Source organism: Pistacia vera, unplaced genomic scaffold (genome assembly GCF_008641045.1).
Source record: "Pistacia vera cultivar Batoury unplaced genomic scaffold, PisVer_v2 Contig214, whole genome shotgun sequence".
Taxonomy (NCBI): Eukaryota; Viridiplantae; Streptophyta; class Magnoliopsida; order Sapindales; family Anacardiaceae; genus Pistacia; species Pistacia vera.
The window spans coordinates 425,681-445,894 of NW_022196018.1; the positions used below are offsets into that span (position 1 = coordinate 425,681).

Below are 20,214 nucleotides of genomic sequence, written 5' to 3' on the forward strand. Positions count from 1 at the left end.
AAGAACAAAGAATTATCGCATATAGTAACAGATTCAGAAATTTTTGTTAGGGGGACCAAAATAAAAACTAATTACTCATTAATATTTTTGTTAGGGTGAGCCAAAATCCAAAAATTTATAATAGTATTTTTTTAAATAAAACTCATGGCCCACCAAAAGTAGGCTAGATCCGCCCCTGATAGCATATAATATATAAAATATTTATAAAAGACATAGAACTACAATCTACTAGAAATAGAAGAATTAAAAGTAACATTTTTAATTATAAATAAATAATTTAATATATATAAATACAAAAGATTGGTATCGGTACATAAACATTGCTCTATAAAAGTAGGCAGCTACAGTTAAAAACCGGGATTCTATATTGTGAGATTGATAGATTTTCAACTTTAATTATAACCCACTTGGCTACACCAAATGTGAAACTTGAAGCCGCACTTTATCAGCATCTTATTAATCTGTCTCATATTCATAACTATATGTTACATTCTTCTTTCTTTCTTTCTTATAATATATATTATAAAGAAAGAAAGAATGGACCCTTAAGATTAACAGACTCTGATCAATTTGTGTAAATATATTTCCTTTTCAACTTGGCAAATGATGCTGTCTTTTGCTTTGATCAACAACTTGGCTGATGGATAGATTTTCAGCTTTAATCTCAACACTGGCTGCAGTCACCATACCATATCAGTATTAATCTTTTTTGTCCAATAATCTACATATAATTTATTTTCTTTTTAATCATTAATTAATATGGTAATTCTTAGAACTAATTAAGAGGAATTTCTGTAAGACCAACTTGAATTCTTCTTTGCGGTATTTTGTTGACTATATATAATTATATTTGACAAAAAGAGGAAAAAAGATATAAAAATGAAAAAGAAAAGAAAAAAGAAGTGTTCACAAATAGTTAGATGTATAAATACAAAAAATATTAAATAATATGACGACTATATTCTTGACCGAAAGGGTACGTAGCTTGACGGCTTGACCGCTACGATCAATGCATGAACTTTGTTGTTTTTTGACTTCTGGAATGGGGAAAGAACAAAACAAGAGTTTTCCTCTGAAACACAAAACATTAGAATAATACATACTCAATCTCTTATGCAAATACCCGCAATTATAGTAAGACAAAATTTCAATTAAATTTCCTTACATCAAAAACTCTTGAATTTTGTCTTTTAAATAAAAAAAGACTTCTGTGCTAGAAAATTTTCTCTCCTTATTGAGATCCTCATGTTTATTAAAATAGATATCTACACCAAACAAAGTTTTAATATCTTTTAAAACATGAATAAAGTTTTTCATGTCAGAAAGTCGTAGAAACTAGAAAGATCGAAAGATAAATATGGTTGAAATTTTGTTTTTAGGCAGTTTTTTAAAATGGAGAGTTGATTATATTATTTAAATAGAAGATATCGGTGCCATTAATATTATTTGAAATGTAAAATGAACTTTAAAAGGGGAAGGCTTAATTGAGTAGTTGTTCCAATTTGATAACTAGTGGATTAAGTTGAAAAAACACAACAGAAGCTCTCTTTTTCAATCGCTTTTTCCTCTCACTTAACACATATTGCATGGTGCATTTGACACGGTTTCGTCGGTCTTTCAAACCTAGAAATATATATTGAAGCCATTGAAGGCTATATTAATATTTTAATTTTCTTGAAAACTTTTCTCTTCTTTAATTGGGGGTTTTGTCTCTTTGAAAGTTATAATAACCCACCAAATTGATTATTATTTTAACTTTTTTCTAGGAAACTTTTTTTTTGTTTTTTATTGGTGTTTTGTCTCTTTGAATTTATAAATTTCAAATCCTGAAGGTGTGTTTCAGTTGAGGTTCTTGACTTTGGATTTTTACTTTTTGATTAGCTATATATAATGAACCAGACTCTTCAAGATTATTAAGCATTTGAATTGAAGAGTCTCGACTTCTAGATTTATTTATTCATTTATATATTTCATATTTGCATGTTGATTTCTCTCTATAAAATACTGTTCATGCATAAGAGAGGAAGCTAGAAGCACTTTTACAGAAGTGCTTTTCGGATTCATTCATCTCCAAGCTCAAGTAAGTTCTTCTTCTTCTTCATCTTCTTCGCTTTATCTCTCTCTCAAAATTATCAAACTACTTTATGTTAAGATTTTTCTTTAATTATATATTAAACTAAAATGTAATTCTTTGCTTGCAAAGGAGTGATTCTACACTAAGCAAGTTTCAACTTTTCCAAAAGCACTCTTACCTCTTCTAGAAAAAAGCACCAAAATGTAATCTTTAATCAATTCCTTTTCGCACACATAATTAGCCATGGAGAGTTTCTGCAAATAAACCCTTCCACCAATTCCATAAACCAAACCATGAGGGAGAAGACCTCTCTCTCTTCTTTCTCCCTTTCTCTCTCTCTAAAAGGTAATCAGTCAATCACTTCAATTAATCTCGTTTAATTAATTTAATATTAATTTTAATCAAACTTGTTTGATGGGTTCGGTTTATTTTCAAGTAAGCATTAATGGGTTGGTTAGAAAAAAAATGGTTTGAGTTTGGTCAAATTCCATGGAGAATTAGAAGTAAGACTTATTTTGTGTTTAAATTGTGAAAAAATTCATTCATTCTTTGCTTATTTGGCAGGGAAAAAACATGGACATTTCACAGCTTCTTCTTGTGCCCTCAATTTTCTTGATGTTGATTTCTGCATTAAATTTCCCGGAAATTGTTGCAGCGGAAATTCAAGTTTCATCCATTACTTCTCTTCCAGGTAACAACTTTATACTATTATTATGTAATTTTATGTTTTGGAGGATTAAATATTTGTTTTTTTCCTTTTTCTTTTATTTTTTATGATTGGGTTCAAAATTTAATGGATATATATTTGGATTAAATAAAAATGGGATAACTTTAAAAAACCAATTTTTTTTATTTTTGGCTTTGATTTTGGAAATTTTTTACTTTGTTTAATAGATGAGAATGAGATTACCTTATTTATTGGAAAATTTGAACAATTAAAAAAACTTGTGTATGGGGGATGGGGCAGGATTTTTTTTCTTTTTTTTGGGCGGGCTGGATTAGGCTGTATGGGTTTAGGTGATTAATTTTATTTAGGTTTAATTATTTGGGCTTAAAAATGTATAGGCAAATGAATTGGGCCGTAATCATACCCAAATCCAATAAGCATAAAATAATAAGCCCAGATGTCTGAAAGCTCAGCCTTTTTTTTTTTTTAATCCAAAATAATAATAATAATAATTCTGTGACAATTAATATTTTTTCATTAAATTTAGCAAAAAGGAAGAAGTCCTTGCCTGTTTAATAATTAGATCAAGCCTCAAATATCTTTTTATTAATTAATTTTTTTTTAAATCAACTAATACAATTCGGTTTGATTCGAGCTCCGAGTGGAATCAAATTTATATGTTTTGTATGCTTCTTTTCTTCTTAAATTCATATAGGATCTAACTGTCCACTATTTAGTATCTTAAAAAAATCATTTTTTTCTTATTTTTATGATTGTATAGTTTACCCAAATTCAGCTACTATAATTTTTTTTTGTTTGTTTGATTTTATAACTTCTAATTTTTTTTTCTTTTCATTTTTTTTTTTTTTTCAGATTTCTCAAGTGAAAATTTAGTTGAAACAAACAATGTCTCACAACCCATGACAGAGAAAGATAATACAGAAAGAGTGGATCCTTTGAATGATTTAAAGAAATACAAAGGAGGTTTTAACGTAACCAACAAGCATTATTGGAGTGTAATTCTCTTTCCCTCTTCATTTTAGTTTCTTTAGATGAAAAAATAAAAAATATTTTCAATTTACAAAAAACATCATAATACTAGATGTAAATAATATCATTGGTTTAAATATATATAATAAAATAATTTACTGATGTCTTAAATGGATATACAGATGATGTGATATATCTGTTTCATCTAAGACTTTCTCGTAACCATTAAAAAAAAAAAAGAGATCAAGAACTTAATCAAGTTTCTTTTACTACGAGGCTTATGAGATTTAATTTTTTTTTGGTTTGCAGTCAACTGCATTTACAGGAATTTATGGGTATGCAATTGGGGCATTATGGCTATTGGGTGGAATTATCTATGGAGGTTTTGTGGTTTCAAAGATTTTGTTTTGCAAGAAGAGAAGAGAAGAAAAGTTGAAGAAGAAAAGGGCAATTTGCAATAACCAGTGCTACTTTTGGCCCATCGTCCTAGCCACATTCTTCACAATTTTAGCAATGTAATTCTTTCTCCCTTTCCTTAGTAGTAACATAAACTCAAATATATGTATTTTTTTAAAGAAGATTTAAAAAAAAAAAAAAAAGAACATTGGATTTACTGTTTTCAGATTTTTTTTTAGAAAGAAGAAAAGATAGAATATTGGATTTAATGTTTTCAAGATTTGAAAACGTGTTTAATAGCTTTTGTTTTTATTTTTGAGAAAAAAATTAGTATTTTGTAAATGAAAACAATGAAAATATATTTTTGATAAAATATTTAAAGAGTTTAAAACAGAAATTAGAAAAAAAGCTAATGCTAAATAATTTTTTTTTTTTCAAGTTATTGTACTAGAAAAATGAAAAATTATATCCAAATATTCACTAACTATAAAATATTTTTCTTGGTCACGTACTTGTTCATAAAAAATTTACAAGAAAAATACACAAAAATAATTTATTAATATGTGACCTTAAGAGAGACATATTTTTATAAGTAATACTAGCCTAACAAAAAGGCATACAAAGAGCTATACAAAGAGTCAAATCCAGCTCTTGAAATTTATGATTGCCTTTTTCTCTCTCTCTTTTTCTCTTCTTTCAAGGGTTGGATTTGACTCTTTGTATGAATCTTTGTATGCCTCTTTGTAAGACTAGTATTACTCTATTTTTATCGTCGAGAATCTAGGAAAATCTATAAATCCCATTATATTTTCTGCAATAAAAATTTTAACTACGCTTTTTTATATATAGAGAGATTATTTCTAACTGATTATATGATTCTAAAATTTATGCAGAGTTGCATCAGGGTTAGTTCTTGGAGGAAATGAAAAATTCAATTCAAGAGCAAGCAAAATAGTGGACATTATCATAAACACAGCCAATGAAGCATCAGAAACTTTATATAACACAACAGAAGCCATGAAAGAAATGGAGAATAACTTGGAATCATCAAATGGACCCAGTGACACTTCTGTTTTTCTATCCTCCACTTCTCAGAAACTTGAAGATGAAGCCGCCGTTATTGAAAGGCAGGCCAGGAAGAACAGGCGACTCATCGATAAGGGCCTCAAGATAGTGTAAAACTCTCCTCTCTTTTCCTCTCACATAATTATTTATCATTTAAATGTTTGAATGAAACGTAATCTTATTATGGCATTAGAAAGGGTAGGTGCCACTACTGGCTGAGTGGGGGCACTGACCATGAAAACTTCACGAGTCTCCTTTTATTTTGTATTTTTTACAGTAAACCCCCTTCATCTTATTTTATGAAAGTGGTGTCAGTTCATTTGCCTCCACTTTTTAAACGATTTTTTTTTTCCTTAAACCCCGAGTATATTTAAGCGTGCTCTGTTCTTTTTTTATTTTTTAAATCCTTTTGATTGAATATAGTGTACATTAACACAAAAACCACTATATTATAATTTAAAATTATCTTGTTCTCTTTTCACAAAATTATCTTCATCTATTCAAAACAGTACTATTAGTCTATGCCTCACATTATTTTATTTATATGGTCAATTTTACTGTTGCCCCCATTAGAATAAACTTATGACTGTTTTTTATCTCAGTTAACAGTTTCTGGAAACTTGAGTAATTCTTGGCCAATATGAGGTTGAAGTTGATATTGGCCATTGGCTATGTGCATGCCAAGAAAGTCAATTTCTGTGGTGTTGAGAACCATTTTCTTTTCAGAGAGCATGACTCCATATTTTTTAAAGAGGGAGTAAAACTGATGTAAAAGGGCCAGGTGACTGGAGTGGTCTGGAGAATAAGAGTTCAAGCATATCATAGAACATATATGTCGTAAGATAAAATGTCATACTGACAGTATATACATTGTATGTTATAAGTGACATATTCTATTGCTTTTAGTACCAAACGGGTCTTTGTTAATATAATTATATAAACATGTTTTTTCAGGTATGTGGTAACCACGGTGACTGTTTCCCTGAATCTGGTTGCATTGATTGCTCTATCAGGTAATTTGTATTGCAAATGACTGTTAATGACCTCTGATATAATATTTTAAACATGAATTGGATTTAATATGATCTCTTTTTGCTGCAGTTTCTGGAGTTTTCAGGTTCCAGAAGGCTCTTAACCTGTAAGTAAATACTCTAATTTTTCTGCAGACACATTGTTATTATTATTTAGATTCAAAATCTCACTATTTTTCTTTATTATTTTTATTTTACAGGCTAATTACTCTGTGCTGGATCTTCACATTTCTGTGCTGGATGCTGTTTGGGGTGTACTTTTTCCTGGAAAGGTAATAGCTTCTTTCACTTTTCTTAAAGGATCCTTCAAAATTTCTGGCCATTTTTATTTAGATGATCTTTAATTCTTTTCAGGTTGTCAAGTGATACTTGTACAGCTCTAGAAAACTTCCAAGAAAATCCCAATAACAACAGCTTGAGTTCAATCCTTCCGTGTGACGAATTGCGCTCGGCTGAATCTGTTCTTTTCGACTTCAGCACAGGCGTTTACAAAGCCGTAAATGAGGTAAATTTTGTATACGTAATATTACTAAAATTTATACTACTCTTCAGCGACAGTTTAACATAATGCTGCTTTTGGTTGAAAATTCCAGGTAAATGAAAACATATCAATATCATTTCCAAGTATCCCTCATGTCTGCAATCCCTTCTCAGGGCCACCAAATTACAAATACTTGACAGGCTACTGCCCTGAAAACACTATTCAAATCGGCGATATCCCAAAGGTACAACTTAATAGTCTCGAAAATAGTTTTAAAAAAGACAGAATCTGCCTGTATCTGATGTATTAAAACGTGCATCAATAGGTGTATTTATGCATAAGATCGATCAGCGTGCGCTGAAAATTATACTTAAGTTTCTGGATTCTATGGCTTTGTAGGTATTGAAGGTATTTACTTGCTCTGATGCCAACAATGGAACCTGTGGTGAAGAGGGATTTTTCATAACAAGCAATGAGTATACAACAGTGAAAGCATACACAAGTTCAATTCAGAACCTGCTAAATGTGTATCCTGACATGGAAAATCTGATAGAATGTCAATCAGTGAAGGATGCATTTTCTGAAATTCTTGTCAAACACTGCAAACCATTGAAGAGAAATGTGCATTTGGTGTGGTCATCTCTGGTTTTTCTCTCCATTGTTATGGTGTTTCTGGTTCTGATTTGGAATGACCAAGCTCAAAATGACCAAGAACTTCACTCTTCAGATGGTTCTGTGATACCCCATTTTGTAACACCAAATGTTTCCAAATGTGAAACCACTAAAGAAGGTTCAGAAGATCACCAAATCCCAGTTTAGTTTAGAAATTATATAGCACCCCGGCAACATTACTCATCAATAATAATCATTAGGATCCGCTTTGATTGAAGTACAGATTGATTCAAAGCAATCCAATGATTATTATTAATCTGATAACGTTACTGAGTCGGTGTCATAAGAATATTTATCCACAAGAACGGATATATAAGTATATAATATTGGAAGGCAAAACAAGCTAATGGCTTCCAATGAAATAGGAAAATATACAAAAAAAAGGAGAAATAGATGTAGAAGATACAAAGAGATAGATTGTGTTCTCTGCAAAGGGGATCAAATTTGATATACATTTTTTGTTTAATTGTACAGAACAGTTTATGCAAATCCTTGGAAGGCCAAATTTGGGGACCAACCCAAAAATGGAATTGAAAGAAATTTTCAAGCAATAATATCTTCTCCAATTATTTGAATTTTTGCATTAATTGTATAGTTTTTTTTTCATGAATTTGGATCCTTTATTGATCTTATAAACTAAGATAAAACAGTTCTGTTTGTGAATATTTATAAAAGAAAGTACAAGTTAAAAAATATGAAAACAAAATCCTCAGCAATGTGTAATTAAGAAATGTGCTTTTTTTTTTTTCTTTAATAATTCTAAATTGGATAAACAACAAATTATTATAAAAAATCAAAATAAGTGATTTAACAATATACAAACTTAAAAAAAAGAAAAAAAAAAAATTTGATGTCAAATCCTATCCTTAAAGTGTGTTGCAATAGTTAACAAATTTTCTTAACATGGATTAGTGTTTAAACAACTCGATAATTAAATCGGTTTAGGGTTCAAGGATTTAGGATTCAAGAGGATGAGTTTATATTACTGACATCTATAAGTTAAGTTGAAGCAGGGGTGGTTTTGACATTCCACAAGTTTTGGGGGCAATTTGTCATAGTTTAGTAGAGGGTAAAACTAGTTAATTTTTGAAAGCCCCACAAAAATAGTTATTTTTGCAAGCCCCACAAAAATAGTTATTTTTGCTAACTTCCAATAGAAGACTAGTTAATTTAGTATATAATTTATTCCAATAGAAAATCACTTGAGAAAGAGGGAGAAAATGGAGCAACCATCTTCTCCAGGAACAAACCCAGTTGAGATGAAAGAATGCCTGGAAGAACTTGTGAAGTTCACTTTGGAGTCTTACATTAACCAAACCCTTCAGCTTGATCTTGCTCTCTCCAAAGACTTCTGCTCCTTTCTCCTTCAACATGTTCCACTCACTTCTGGTAAGTAAACACATGAACAAAGAACTAAATTTATAATTAGTTCTTCAAATTTTTAGTCTCTTTCTGCTTTTATATTGTGGTAATGAATGTGAAGTTGGAGAAACCAAGTGGGTTTTCTTTTTGAACTATTTTTTTTTTTTTTTTGTCTTAAAATTTTTAAATTTAATCATTTCTCAAAAAAGAAGAAGAGAAGATTTGTTATTGGTATTCTTGGTTTATTTTAATTTATTTTTAATGGGTCAAGTTTTTTAGTGTTGTTTTGTGCTGTTAGTTCAATTGGGTATCTGAAATTCATCTCATTACTTATGAGAAAGATATCATTTCTTTGTGCTCAATGTGGCAGATTCTTGCGATAAAGGATCCCAGTATCCTTTATACAAACACCTGGCATTAGCTTTATACGAATCGGTAACTTGTGCTGCAGCATCGCGTGGGGCGTGTAGTGGTATTGAGGACAGTGACCTGAAGAAGAGAGAAGAGTGGAATGAATTGGTTCTCAAAGAAGGATCTGAATTAGTAGAGGCATGTATATTAGTGGTGATTTTATCATTTCCTACTTTACTTTTGTTGCATAGATATGATCAGGAGATTTGCTATAATAGGATTGAATTTGGTGTTTCATCAGCTTTTGAAGACCATAAACTTCGAACTTCATGTTCAAGAACCTTATTTTACCCAATTGAAAGGTATTTATTTGCTTTTGTGTTATCAATTTTTAAGCTGTAAATTGGTGGATTTGTGAGGAATATGTTTGTATGTATTCTCCTGATTTCCTGGTATTATATTCTATACAATTGAAGACTAATTTCAGTGATTTGAAGTTGTTTGTAGATGGCTTGAAAACTGTGGAAGGAAGGTGTGCCGTTGGTGACTACAATAGGTATATTCCAATTTTGTACTCACATGCTATGTTTTTATATTTATATTTTTTCTTTTGCATTGAGTTTCTGAGTTGTTTTAGCTAAAATTAGTTTTGCATGATTTTTCAATTTGAGTTATTTATTAAAATTCCCTCTTTTTAATTGTTTTTCTTTGTTCTGGTCTCAGAATTGGTCCTGGAGCTTTGATTCTTTTTAATAAATGTTTGGTGCTTGAGGTTCAGGTAACAACAATTTCTTTCAAAATTTACCATGCTTTTTTTGAAACTTTTGCTGTTGTAATCAATTTAAATTGCAGGACGTTAACCAGTACAGGTCATTTTATGAGATGTTTCAAGCACAGAGTCTTGCGAAAGTCCTTCCCAGCGTAAAAAGCACTAATGAAGGTAACAACCTTGTATTTTGATCAGAACACACCTAGATTCACTTCTGGAAAATTAAAAAAGCTACAAAGATGTAAAGCCACTCGTGGTTCATAATTGCTAACGGATGTGTTGTGCATACTTACACTTTCTTAGCTAGAGTATTATGTTTGATGCCTATCCTTTCTATGCAAGTAGCATCAACAGCAAAAAAATTCAAACAAGAAGGATTTGAAAGTTGTAAAATATCAACTTTATAATTCCCTCTACAGAATATTTTCCTTCTTGTGATGGCCTGTTTTTGTCCCTAAAAACATTACAACAATGAAAGAATATCAAAGATGGTGCAGCAAACTCGATAGCTAGAGTTCTCTTCATTTTGTATTCTTTTATTTTTTGTCTGGCTGCAAGATAGTATCTTTTACCATCAGTTTGTTCTCTATTGAATAAAACTGTTACTTTTAAATTTGAAATATTACTTTGATGGATGCTTGTCTAATTCCTATAGGTCAGGGTATCATGTTGTCTTCAGTTCCTCAAAGTATCAAATACCTGTGATGGGGAATAGGGAGAAAAGAAGTAGGTAGATAAATTAGAAGAAATAGGAGGAAAAAAATACAGCAAGACTAAAGGGGCTATAGTGTTATTTCTTTTTTCTTCATAACTACCCAATTCGGCTGTGAAAGTGTACACAAATGAGAAGTATAAGGACCTTCTTATAGGAGCCCGTATAAGCTTAGTCATAGTTCTAGTAAACCAAATCATGCCAAGTAGGGGACATGTGTCTGATAGATACCTCTCCCAACTTAGCCAACCACAACAGAAACAGTAAGCAAACAATCGAATTAAACCCAGAAAGCAACAAGAATCAGTAGCCAAAATCCAGAAACACTAGCACTTATATTGATAGTCTAGCAACACAAAATACATAGCAACAAGAAACTTAACAAAACTAGTCAAAACAGGAAATCAAATCAACCAGAAACCAAAACAAGAAATAAAAAATAATGTTGGTCATAGTGCTGGACTTCGAGGGCTAGCAACCTCCCTTTTCCCTTCTCTTCACTTTTTAGAATCCCCCCAAATCCCATTGTCTCCCGTTTTATTCTATTCTTCATAACAGAATTCTTCAATCGTCTACTCCCTTAAAACCATCTGTCCCTCCCTAAACCATCCTTAACACCTCGTGCACAAGGAACCTTCCTGCTAACTGCACCAAAATCCCCTACTTCACACCCTTATATCTCTTCCAATGGACCAGCATATTAGGGGTCTCATCAGTGTCCAATGGTGGCATGATAAGTAACGTGTCTTTTGGTGGAAGATCCACCTAGTTTGAAACACTTCCCTGTGGATCTCTACCAAATAAAACCCACCAATAATTGGTGGAGGTCCTAGAGGGAGTGTTTCTTCTAATTTATGAAAGTGGGATTGTCAGATTTGTACTCTATGTACAGAATAGAAAAGAAATGGGAGAAGAAATTAGAAAAAAACAAGTGCAAAATTGAGAGAAAATATTCAATTCATATCATGTTCAATTTTGCATCTCAACAATGAACTAATAAGACCAAGCCTTGATATAATACTATCAATTAAGAAACTAGTAAAATATTTAGCATACTGCAATTTTCAGCAATAACAGTGGCGTTATCAAGTCTTTTAGTGTATACATATGTGTGTGTGTGTGCACCTAATTACTTTTTCTATTTAAAGAATCTATGATAATACATGGATTGTAAAAGTATTTGCTTTATTACTTGCAATAAGTCTTATACAAAATGTTTAATTCATGATGATTTCTTCTTTAGGTATTCAAGTGTACAGGAAGTTTTACACAGAAGAGAAGGAAAAGTCCAATGGTGTCCTTGCTATTTGTGTTGCAAAATGGCCTGTCCAGCCCTTCTTTCATATGGCTAGAATTCTCTCTGTGAGTGTGCTTAGTGTCTTCCCTTTTGCCATTTGTTTCTACTGTTGCAATTTCTGGAGATGATTTGAGTCAAATAAGTTTGGAATGTACGATTTTATGTTGCTGATTTCATACACCAAGTATCCAAAGGGGAAAAAAAGACTTTAGTACTACAGTATCTATGCATCAAGTCAATAAAATTCTATGCGTCACATGATCATTTTAAAAACTATAAATTGTAACGGTGTTAGGATTGATGAAAGAGAAAATAATATACACATCTATTATGCATTCATTGATTTGACATATAGATAATGTGATATACCTGATGATTCGAGACTTCTCTCAAATAGAAATTGGTATTGTGTTGTACAATATCTGTATCTTTGTTGTTACATTGTTCATTGTCGAAATTAGCAGTGTTATGTAGAGCAGTGCTGACTTGATTATCTAACCTTTGTTACAGGGATTGAGTTATGAGGGTCTTCAAAGCCTTCTAAGTCTCTATGATCGCACTTCAAAGGTTGCAGATTCATTGCTTCAAGCAAGACTTAGATCTGAGCCAACTGTGACAATGATGTGATAATTTGTTTGTTTTCTTTCTGTATTTGCATACATAGCCTTTGTCAAGAAATTCTGTCATATTCAATTGCAAATTTGAGACTTTAACATTTTTAACACAAAATAGAGAAATTCATTCTTTGTTAGTTTTATGATAAGGATTCTCTTCTGAAATGAGTTTTATTCGTAGATATAAGATTTGTGTCGGCAATGGATGAAAAGAAATATAAGATTTTGCAAATAGTAGTTTATATGCAAAGTTTATCGGTAAAATCCTTCAAAATGGAAATAAATTCGAATTTAGAGAGGATTAAATTCTTAAGATATCTGAAATGTAAAACATAAATCCTACAAATTCTTCTATTTTTAAGAAATGTAAATTTTTGTTCCGACTAAGGCACTCCAAGTCCTTGGAAAAAGATTACAATTCTTGTTATGTCTTCAAGAAGAGGAGACTTTCATAAGAAATTGCTACTAACCAATTTGTGAATTCAAAATTTACTTGGGAATATGTAAACTAGAACTATCCAAGTATTTTATGTAAAATATGAACATATTACTAAAATTCATACACCATTAACCATTGGAATTTTAGCAAGAGGGGTGTAGTCTTGAAATCCTTTCTCTAAAAATAACCAATTCCAAAATTATAGAAAATAATATCCAGCATGTGAATGAAATGACTTACATACCATCCAATGTCCTTTCGTGTGTTCATCAAATTCGTCAACCAAATAGTTGGATAGTTTTTCAAAACATTAATGCAGGTTGACATTTTTCAAAATAACCTTTTATGTTTCAAAAATACCTAAATACCCCTTTGCAAAAGCAACTATAAAACCATAAAAATATCCTCTTCTGTTACCCACCTTTCTTCTCATCCAAACAGAAAATGTAGGAAAATGAAAGAAACAACAAGAGGTAATTCCAGATCTACTCTCTCTCTGATTTAATTACTCTAAAACCTTTCTTAATTCAAACCCATCTGGATTCTGACACAACAATTTCTTCTATTAACAGCCACTAGAAATCTGGTAGCTTTGTCTCAGCAATCAACAAATCTTTTGCTCATTTCAATTATTGGAATGGGGGATCATGGGAAAATTAAACTCAATTCAATGGTTGGGTTGTACTGGTAACGATACTTTTTATATGGGCTTTCTTGATAAGATATTAATATTATCTCATTCTCGCTTTGTTATCTTCTTTATTTTATTTTATTTAAATAAGAGATGATTGTAATTTTTTTTTTTTTCATTTAGAATTATGATTCAATTTTTTGTACAATTCTGAAGTTATATATATATATAGACCATTACTTAGCTCCGATGCCATATGTGTGTAGATAGTAAAAATCAATATATATATTACTTTTTACGATCCTGCACACATATGGTATAAGAACTGAGTAATTGTCAAAATACTCCATTATTTTAGGATCATTGTAGCAAATTACTATTCGTATTACTATTCATTCACAGTAGCAATTTACTATTTATCTGTGACACTGTTCATTTCTTAGTTAAGATTAGGGGTGGGCAAAAAAATAGGGTAGAATCGAAACCGATGGGTACCCAGGTTTCGGTTTCGGTTCCTACCCGGAACTGGTTGCCACAAGGTTGGTTTTAGTTCTGAAAACTTGGAACCGACATTGTGCAAGTTCAGTTCTTATTCCACCACCTTAGGAACCGAAACCGGACCATGGAACCGGTACTAAATCGAAATATTAAAAAAATATAAGGACCATTGAAAAATTTTATGATTCAATTAAAGTTTTATCTTTTTTCTTCTGGAATTTTCTCTTGTTTTGTTTGTTTTATTCACAACTGAATTTAATTGATGTCTTACCTTGTTATTAAAATTAATTCACCATTCTTAGTAAAAACAACTTTATTTTTCTATTCATTTTCTTCTCATAACCTATTAAACTTTTTTCCTTGTCTCGAGTGTACAATTTAAAAGTAAACAAGAGATTGAGAGAATTTTTCACAAACTGAAAATATTATTAATTTTCTCTTGAATAAAATGTACACACACTTCTCGTTATATAGAGAAGTTCCAGACTTCAATTGAAATTGAATCTGTAAAAGCAAACAAAACAAAACTTACAAAAAGTCTAAGCTAACGTACAAAAGCTTACAAAGCTTTAAACAATGTACAAAAGTCTTAAATAAGACTTGACTTAGCAAAAGAAAAAGTAAATACAATTTTGACTAATAAATTTACAAAACCTAACGACAACGACACTAGGGTCCACATGTCTCTCATGTGTCTTACAAGACATTTGTTACAAATAAATAGCTGTCAACATCCAATGCCTCTTTAAATCTGGATCATCAAATTTCGTCGGCAAAATCCTGGATGTCCACGTATATTCCCCACTGTTTGGTACACGTCAGCGTATTACGTGTTGGACGTTTCTGGCTGTCCAAATTTTCATCCTCTTGGATCTGCATCAACCCTTGAAGTTATCTACTTCAATCAGATTGATAAAATCCTTCAGAGTGTCATCTTCTTGTTGGACTTCCTGGTCGTGGGCTAGGATCATCCTTAAAAGATCAATAGTTCATTCCATCAAGGCCTACTGTGATAAATTGGTTAAATCGAACCCTTCTAGAAATGTTTCCAACTGGGCTTGATTGTGTTGGAAAAGAGTAACCTGGATCACTGCATACCTGTCTGGTAAAACAACCACTATCCCATTATAGATATGGACGGTAGCATTAGCTTTAACAAGCTCCTCCAGTTTGGACTTTACCAGTAACATTTTCGCAATGTGTAACTTGGTCCAATCCTCCTCTTCTTTCTTCTAAATTTCTTCTAGTACAGACGAATCCGTTTTTACCTCACTATTTAACATAATTCGGTACCATGGTTCTCTTATAAGAAATTCCCATATATGTACAGGCTGAACATTGTAGTTCTCTTGCAATGAGGAAGTAATCATGTAAGTGTGTGTCGACCTTCCGATTCAATATACAGAGCGTTTGTTTAACCACATCTGGCATATTCGGGTCCACCATTGCTTCATGTACATCAATTTGCATTGTATCGATCCATCCTTTAGTCGAAAGATCTCCACATAAACATTTTCTAAAGATTTTCCATGGAACGAACAATTCCATAGCACCATTAGGATAAACTGATAATTTTTGAACCAAATCCGTCAAGTCAGTTGTTCCCAATTTCACTATTAATTCATTCAAATTCTTGAGTTTGAGTTTTACCATGTCAAACAAATGACATTTCTTCATTACCTCAAGTTTTTGAATTCCTGTATTATAGAGTTGAGAAGTTACTCTAAAGTCCCCGTCCTCATAGAACAGTTTATCAGCTTTCAGCCATGCTAACCTCCTTGCTAGCTTCTCTAAACATCTCTGCAATTGTACTTCCCCTTGGCCTGTCACAATAACGAGCCTAATTTGGGTTTTCAGATCCTCCCAGAGTATTTGACTAGCTGAAGTTAACCTTAAGCCTTCTGTAAAGCTAAACCTCTCACAACTATTCGCACCAATTAACCACTTCTTTTGTGGAGTTGGTGTCACCACGCTTACAGCGCCTAACGAAGATTCCTCAAAATTTTTTGTCTTTAGCAGTGGACAATTAGCTCGTTCATGTCCTTCCTGTTTACAAGACCGGCAAACAATTGCTTTCTTCTGAGTCTTTTCCTTCTTAAGAGTAACCTCATTTTCAGAAGAATTTTCCTTCGTAGAAGTTTCACCCTTTAATCGTTGAAATTTTGGGTTTCTTCTTTCCGAAGTATCAGAATCATAATCCCGTGTCTTTCCTTCTTTAGCCTGCTTTACTGCAGTAACCTGCCTAGAAGAAGAAGCTTCCTGCTTACCCGCAGTTTTCTCCTTGTTTGCAGTAACCTTCAAAGGGCAATTCCTCCTCAAGTGTCCTCGTTGTTTGCACTTGGAGCATGAGAAGTGACTTCTAGTTTCCTTTTTGTCTGCCATCATTTTGCAACTCTTCAGGGAAATGTCTGGACAAAAAGTCAGCAACAAAGTTAGATTTACCAGAAATATATTCAAACTTGATTTTATAATCGGCAAACCAAATTTGCCATCTGATTAATCTAGATTTGTCATCATTTAAAGATAATTTCACAAAAGTTTTTAAATATTTGGAATCTGTCCTTAAAGTAAATTCCTGACTGATTACGAACAATCGAAATCGGTCAATACATTCTTTTGCTGCTAAAACTTCCTTCTCATGGACATGATAGTTTATTTCAACAAGAGAGAATTTTCCTGACGCATATCGAACAATCCGTTCAATATTATCAGTACCTTTAGCCTTAAACACTCCTCCCCAATACAAGTGAGATACATCACTTTCTATAATGAGTTTATCCTCATCTTCTGGGAGTTTTAAAGGTTTTAACTGCTTTGTTAAGGCCTTGGTCTGCTTAACACAATTAGTCTTCAAGTGTCCAATTCCAGGGCACTTGATACTAACCTTAAGCGTCAAGCCATTGATTACATTAGCGAGATTAGGAACATACCTGCGCATGTAATTGGCTAATCTAAGAAATTGCTGTAACATGTGTTTATCTTCCATTACATCTGGAAAATCCAGCAACTTCTTCGAGATATGTTCTTGGAGTTGAATGCCTCCTTCACCTATCTCTACGCCTAAGAACTTCACCTTGTTCTTAAATCATTCTATCTTTTTTTCAGATAGAATCATTCCATTATCAAGGAACCTTTTGCTTACCAGTCTAAGATGATTTACATGTTCTTCCTTGGTTTTACTAAAAATCAAAACATCATCAACATAGACTATACAAAAGTTAGATAAGTCCCCAAAGACTGAATCTATTTTCCTCTGGAATATTGATGGAGCTTGCTTAAGTCCAAAAGGCAATACCATCAATTCAAACAATTCTTTCGGACAGGTGAAAGCAGTCAAAGGAATGCTTGACTCTGCCATTCTAATCTACCAAAATCCTGACTTTAGATCGAATTTTAAGAAGATTATTATCCAAAAGGCTTTTAGTCAAGGGTGCACAAAGATTTTATGTTTTATTTGCCGGATTTCAACCATTGATGTACAGGAAGCAATAGTGGACCTGAATATGCTAGATGCGGTTAAACAAATGCTCTGTGTATTGAATCGGAAGGTCGACACATTCACTTGCATGATTATTTCCTCATTGCAAGAGAACTACAATGTTCAGCCTGTACAGATATGAGAATTTCTTGTAGGAGAACTATTGTAACACCCCCCTCCAGCCGGGTACCCTTTAAGTATTTCATTAGGATGAAAAATTAGAGAATTCACGCCTAAAAGGTTGTGTAGTTTAAATCATAAATCCTGGTTACAAACATGTACTATAAGAAAATAAATAAAAACGTGTCCTCTCATTTACATTACTTTCTTAATCAACCTATCAAGATATGACTATATATGAAAAATATGGTTTAAAGAAAGCAACAACGTCAATTGTTTAATAGCGGAAGCAAATATAAAATATCTCCCATCATTTATAAGCAAAACATATGTACTATTTCATAAAACTTAGATTATAAACATTAAACTATATACATTAAATTCAAAAGCAACATCCTTTATATAACATCATAAGTTTAGAACAAAAACATGCATGCCCCAAGCCTCCTTGACCGTCACTCGCCGTTACCGCTTTAACCATTACCTGCAAAACATGGAAACTAGGGGGATGAGTGCTAATCACTCAGTAAGGGTATCAATCATTTAACCATATGTAACATTCTGAAACTTAGGAAACATCTTATTTACTTGTACATGAACCAAGCATTAATAACATAAAAGTAATATAACATAACATAATCAATCTATATCAGAAGGCATAACATAATTCATGTAATGCTTTCCTTTAATGTTCATGAATAATGCACATAAATATCATGCATGTATAAATATATTTTTCTTTGAAAACCTTTTACTGTTTACCGATCGGACTAAGCTGAGGCATGGATTACGGAACCTTTGGCCAATGAGCTAACTTTAACTTATAACACAGTCCCCATGGTCATGCACGCTATGGACTGTTCATTTCTTTTGGTCTAGACATGTGCATGAGTGAGCTCAGGTTCCTTATAACATGCCAACATCTTCCATGAAATTTACAAATCATTTTCCTTCACAAAAATGTATGTCTATGTACCTTGGAAGCATTTTGCTCAAACTTAGGATCAAGTCCTCCTTTTTCATCATTAATATGCTTGACATGCTTTATTCTTAAAAAAAACATACACTTTCCATATATGAATATATCATTTTATCATGACCATTTTGTGGATGCATAACATATTCATAGAATATATCATACTTAGGTTTGTTTATACATACATAAGCTCATAATTAGGTAATATATAACATATTACACATAACCTCCATAGTCATTCATTACATCGACTATATATGCTCATACAATCATTACATAATCATAAAGATCACTCATTCAAACATACTTCAAAACCCTTTAAGCATTATTTCCATACTTGGAATCAATCATAGATTATTAGGCTAAACAAATAAATTAAGAAATTAGAAGCACTTTTGAGGTAATCATTATGCACAGGTCAGATTCAAGAAGGTATAACTTGAGTTACACACATCGGATTGATATGATCTTAATCTCGTTTTAAAGCTTATAGAGAGAGCTATAACTTTTATGTTTAGGTCTCAACCCAGTTCATTCGGTAAGATGCCCAAAAAATCACTTAGAAAGTCATGGCTGTGATAGGGTAACCATGGTAACATGCCTATTTTAGGGCTTTTCCTTACCTATTCACCTCTACTTACTCCTTAACCTTTCCTAACCATTATCCCCTGTGAAAAACATGTTAAATGATCAATAATAACCTCCATTGTAATATGTTAAAAACTCATGTCACAACTAATTCCATTGGTTGTCATCAAACTTAAATGTTTTTATAATTCACATATAAATCCATCAATTATAGCATCAAACCAAGCTCAATTGCTATTGTGTGATAAGAATTAAGGTTCCCTAACACTAACCATAGAAACCTAATTCTTATTTCCTATTAAAGGGAGGTTTCCCTTACCTTATGTCAAAAAACAACACTCCTTTGCAAATTTCCTTCTTCTTATCTCCAATTGACCCTTTTCCTAATATAAATTATAAGGAAATTTCAATAACTTGAAAAACACAATATTTATATAAGATAAGGAGTTGAACTTTACCTCATAATATCCCTAATAAAAGAAGAAATAGGAGACACTTGAGAGATTGCAACTAAGAGATTTGAAATTTTAATGGAGTAGTGAAGAAAATTATGGAAGATTGTAGAAAACTTGAGGAAGAGAATGAAAAGTGGTAGAAGGCATATGTTGGCCGAGTCTTACCATCTAATATCTTCTTTTTTCTTTTTCTTTTCTTTGTTTTTGCAAAAGAATTATTCATTTAACATTTGTCTTTTGCATTTAATGTCCTATAAAATTATTTCCCTTTTTGCCCTCAACAATTGTCTTTTAATTACTCCTTAATCCTTCATCATCTTTATCTTGTCAAGCCAACAAAATATCATTATTCTTTTACCACTTTACTCCTAAGTCATGTGCATGGTAGTTAACTTAACACATAAAAATGAAAAGACTATTTTACCCTTGGATGCATCGATGGGGTTTACATTTATCCCCTCCTTATAGGAATTTCGTCCTGGAAATTAAGCAAATAACTCCGGGTAGCGGTCTTTCATGTCTTGCTCCACTTCCCAAGTAGCTTCCTC

General features: G+C 32.0%; 2 protein-coding genes across 2 annotated transcripts; both read left to right on the forward strand.

Annotated features, from left to right (window-relative positions):
- The first annotated feature begins 1,530 nt into the window (after positions 1 to 1,530).
- LOC116129789 lies at positions 1,531 to 7,951 on the forward strand. The gene is made up of 12 exons (XM_031415523.1): positions 1,531 to 2,080; positions 2,204 to 2,419; positions 2,639 to 2,765; positions 3,615 to 3,757; positions 4,041 to 4,246; positions 5,021 to 5,302; positions 6,147 to 6,205; positions 6,294 to 6,330; positions 6,424 to 6,495; positions 6,578 to 6,728; positions 6,817 to 6,948; positions 7,104 to 7,951. The coding sequence occupies exons 3-12, from the start codon at positions 2,648 to 2,650 to the stop codon at positions 7,521 to 7,523; spliced, it is 1,620 nt and encodes a 539-aa protein (XP_031271383.1). The 5' UTR covers positions 1,531 to 2,080; positions 2,204 to 2,419; positions 2,639 to 2,647; the 3' UTR covers positions 7,524 to 7,951.
- Positions 7,952 to 8,577: 626 nt separating this feature from the next.
- LOC116129926 lies at positions 8,578 to 12,624 on the forward strand. Its single transcript, XM_031415675.1, has 8 exons — positions 8,578 to 8,765; positions 9,109 to 9,287; positions 9,391 to 9,451; positions 9,597 to 9,645; positions 9,813 to 9,867; positions 9,942 to 10,029; positions 11,814 to 11,932; positions 12,378 to 12,624. Exons 1-8 carry the CDS (start codon positions 8,597 to 8,599, stop codon positions 12,492 to 12,494), a joined length of 837 nt encoding a protein of 278 aa, XP_031271535.1. The 5' UTR covers positions 8,578 to 8,596; the 3' UTR covers positions 12,495 to 12,624.
- The last annotated feature ends 7,590 nt before the right edge of the window (positions 12,625 to 20,214 follow it).

Coding starts and splice junctions, on each gene's coding strand:
- LOC116129789 (XM_031415523.1), top strand. CDS start 2,648: ATGGACATTTCACAGCTTCTTCTTGTGCCCTCAATTTTCTTGATGTTG. Junction 4,247..5,020: donor TTCTTCACAATTTTAGCAAT/GTAATTCTTTCT, acceptor AAATTTATGCAG/AGTTGCATCAGGGTTAGTTC. Junction 5,303..6,146: donor GATAAGGGCCTCAAGATAGT/GTAAAACTCTCC, acceptor ATGTTTTTTCAG/GTATGTGGTAACCACGGTGA.
- LOC116129926 (XM_031415675.1), top strand. CDS start 8,597: ATGGAGCAACCATCTTCTCCAGGAACAAACCCAGTTGAGATGAAAGAA. Junction 9,288..9,390: donor AAGGATCTGAATTAGTAGAG/GCATGTATATTA, acceptor GTGTTTCATCAG/CTTTTGAAGACCATAAACTT. Junction 9,452..9,596: donor TTATTTTACCCAATTGAAAG/GTATTTATTTGC, acceptor AGTTGTTTGTAG/ATGGCTTGAAAACTGTGGAA.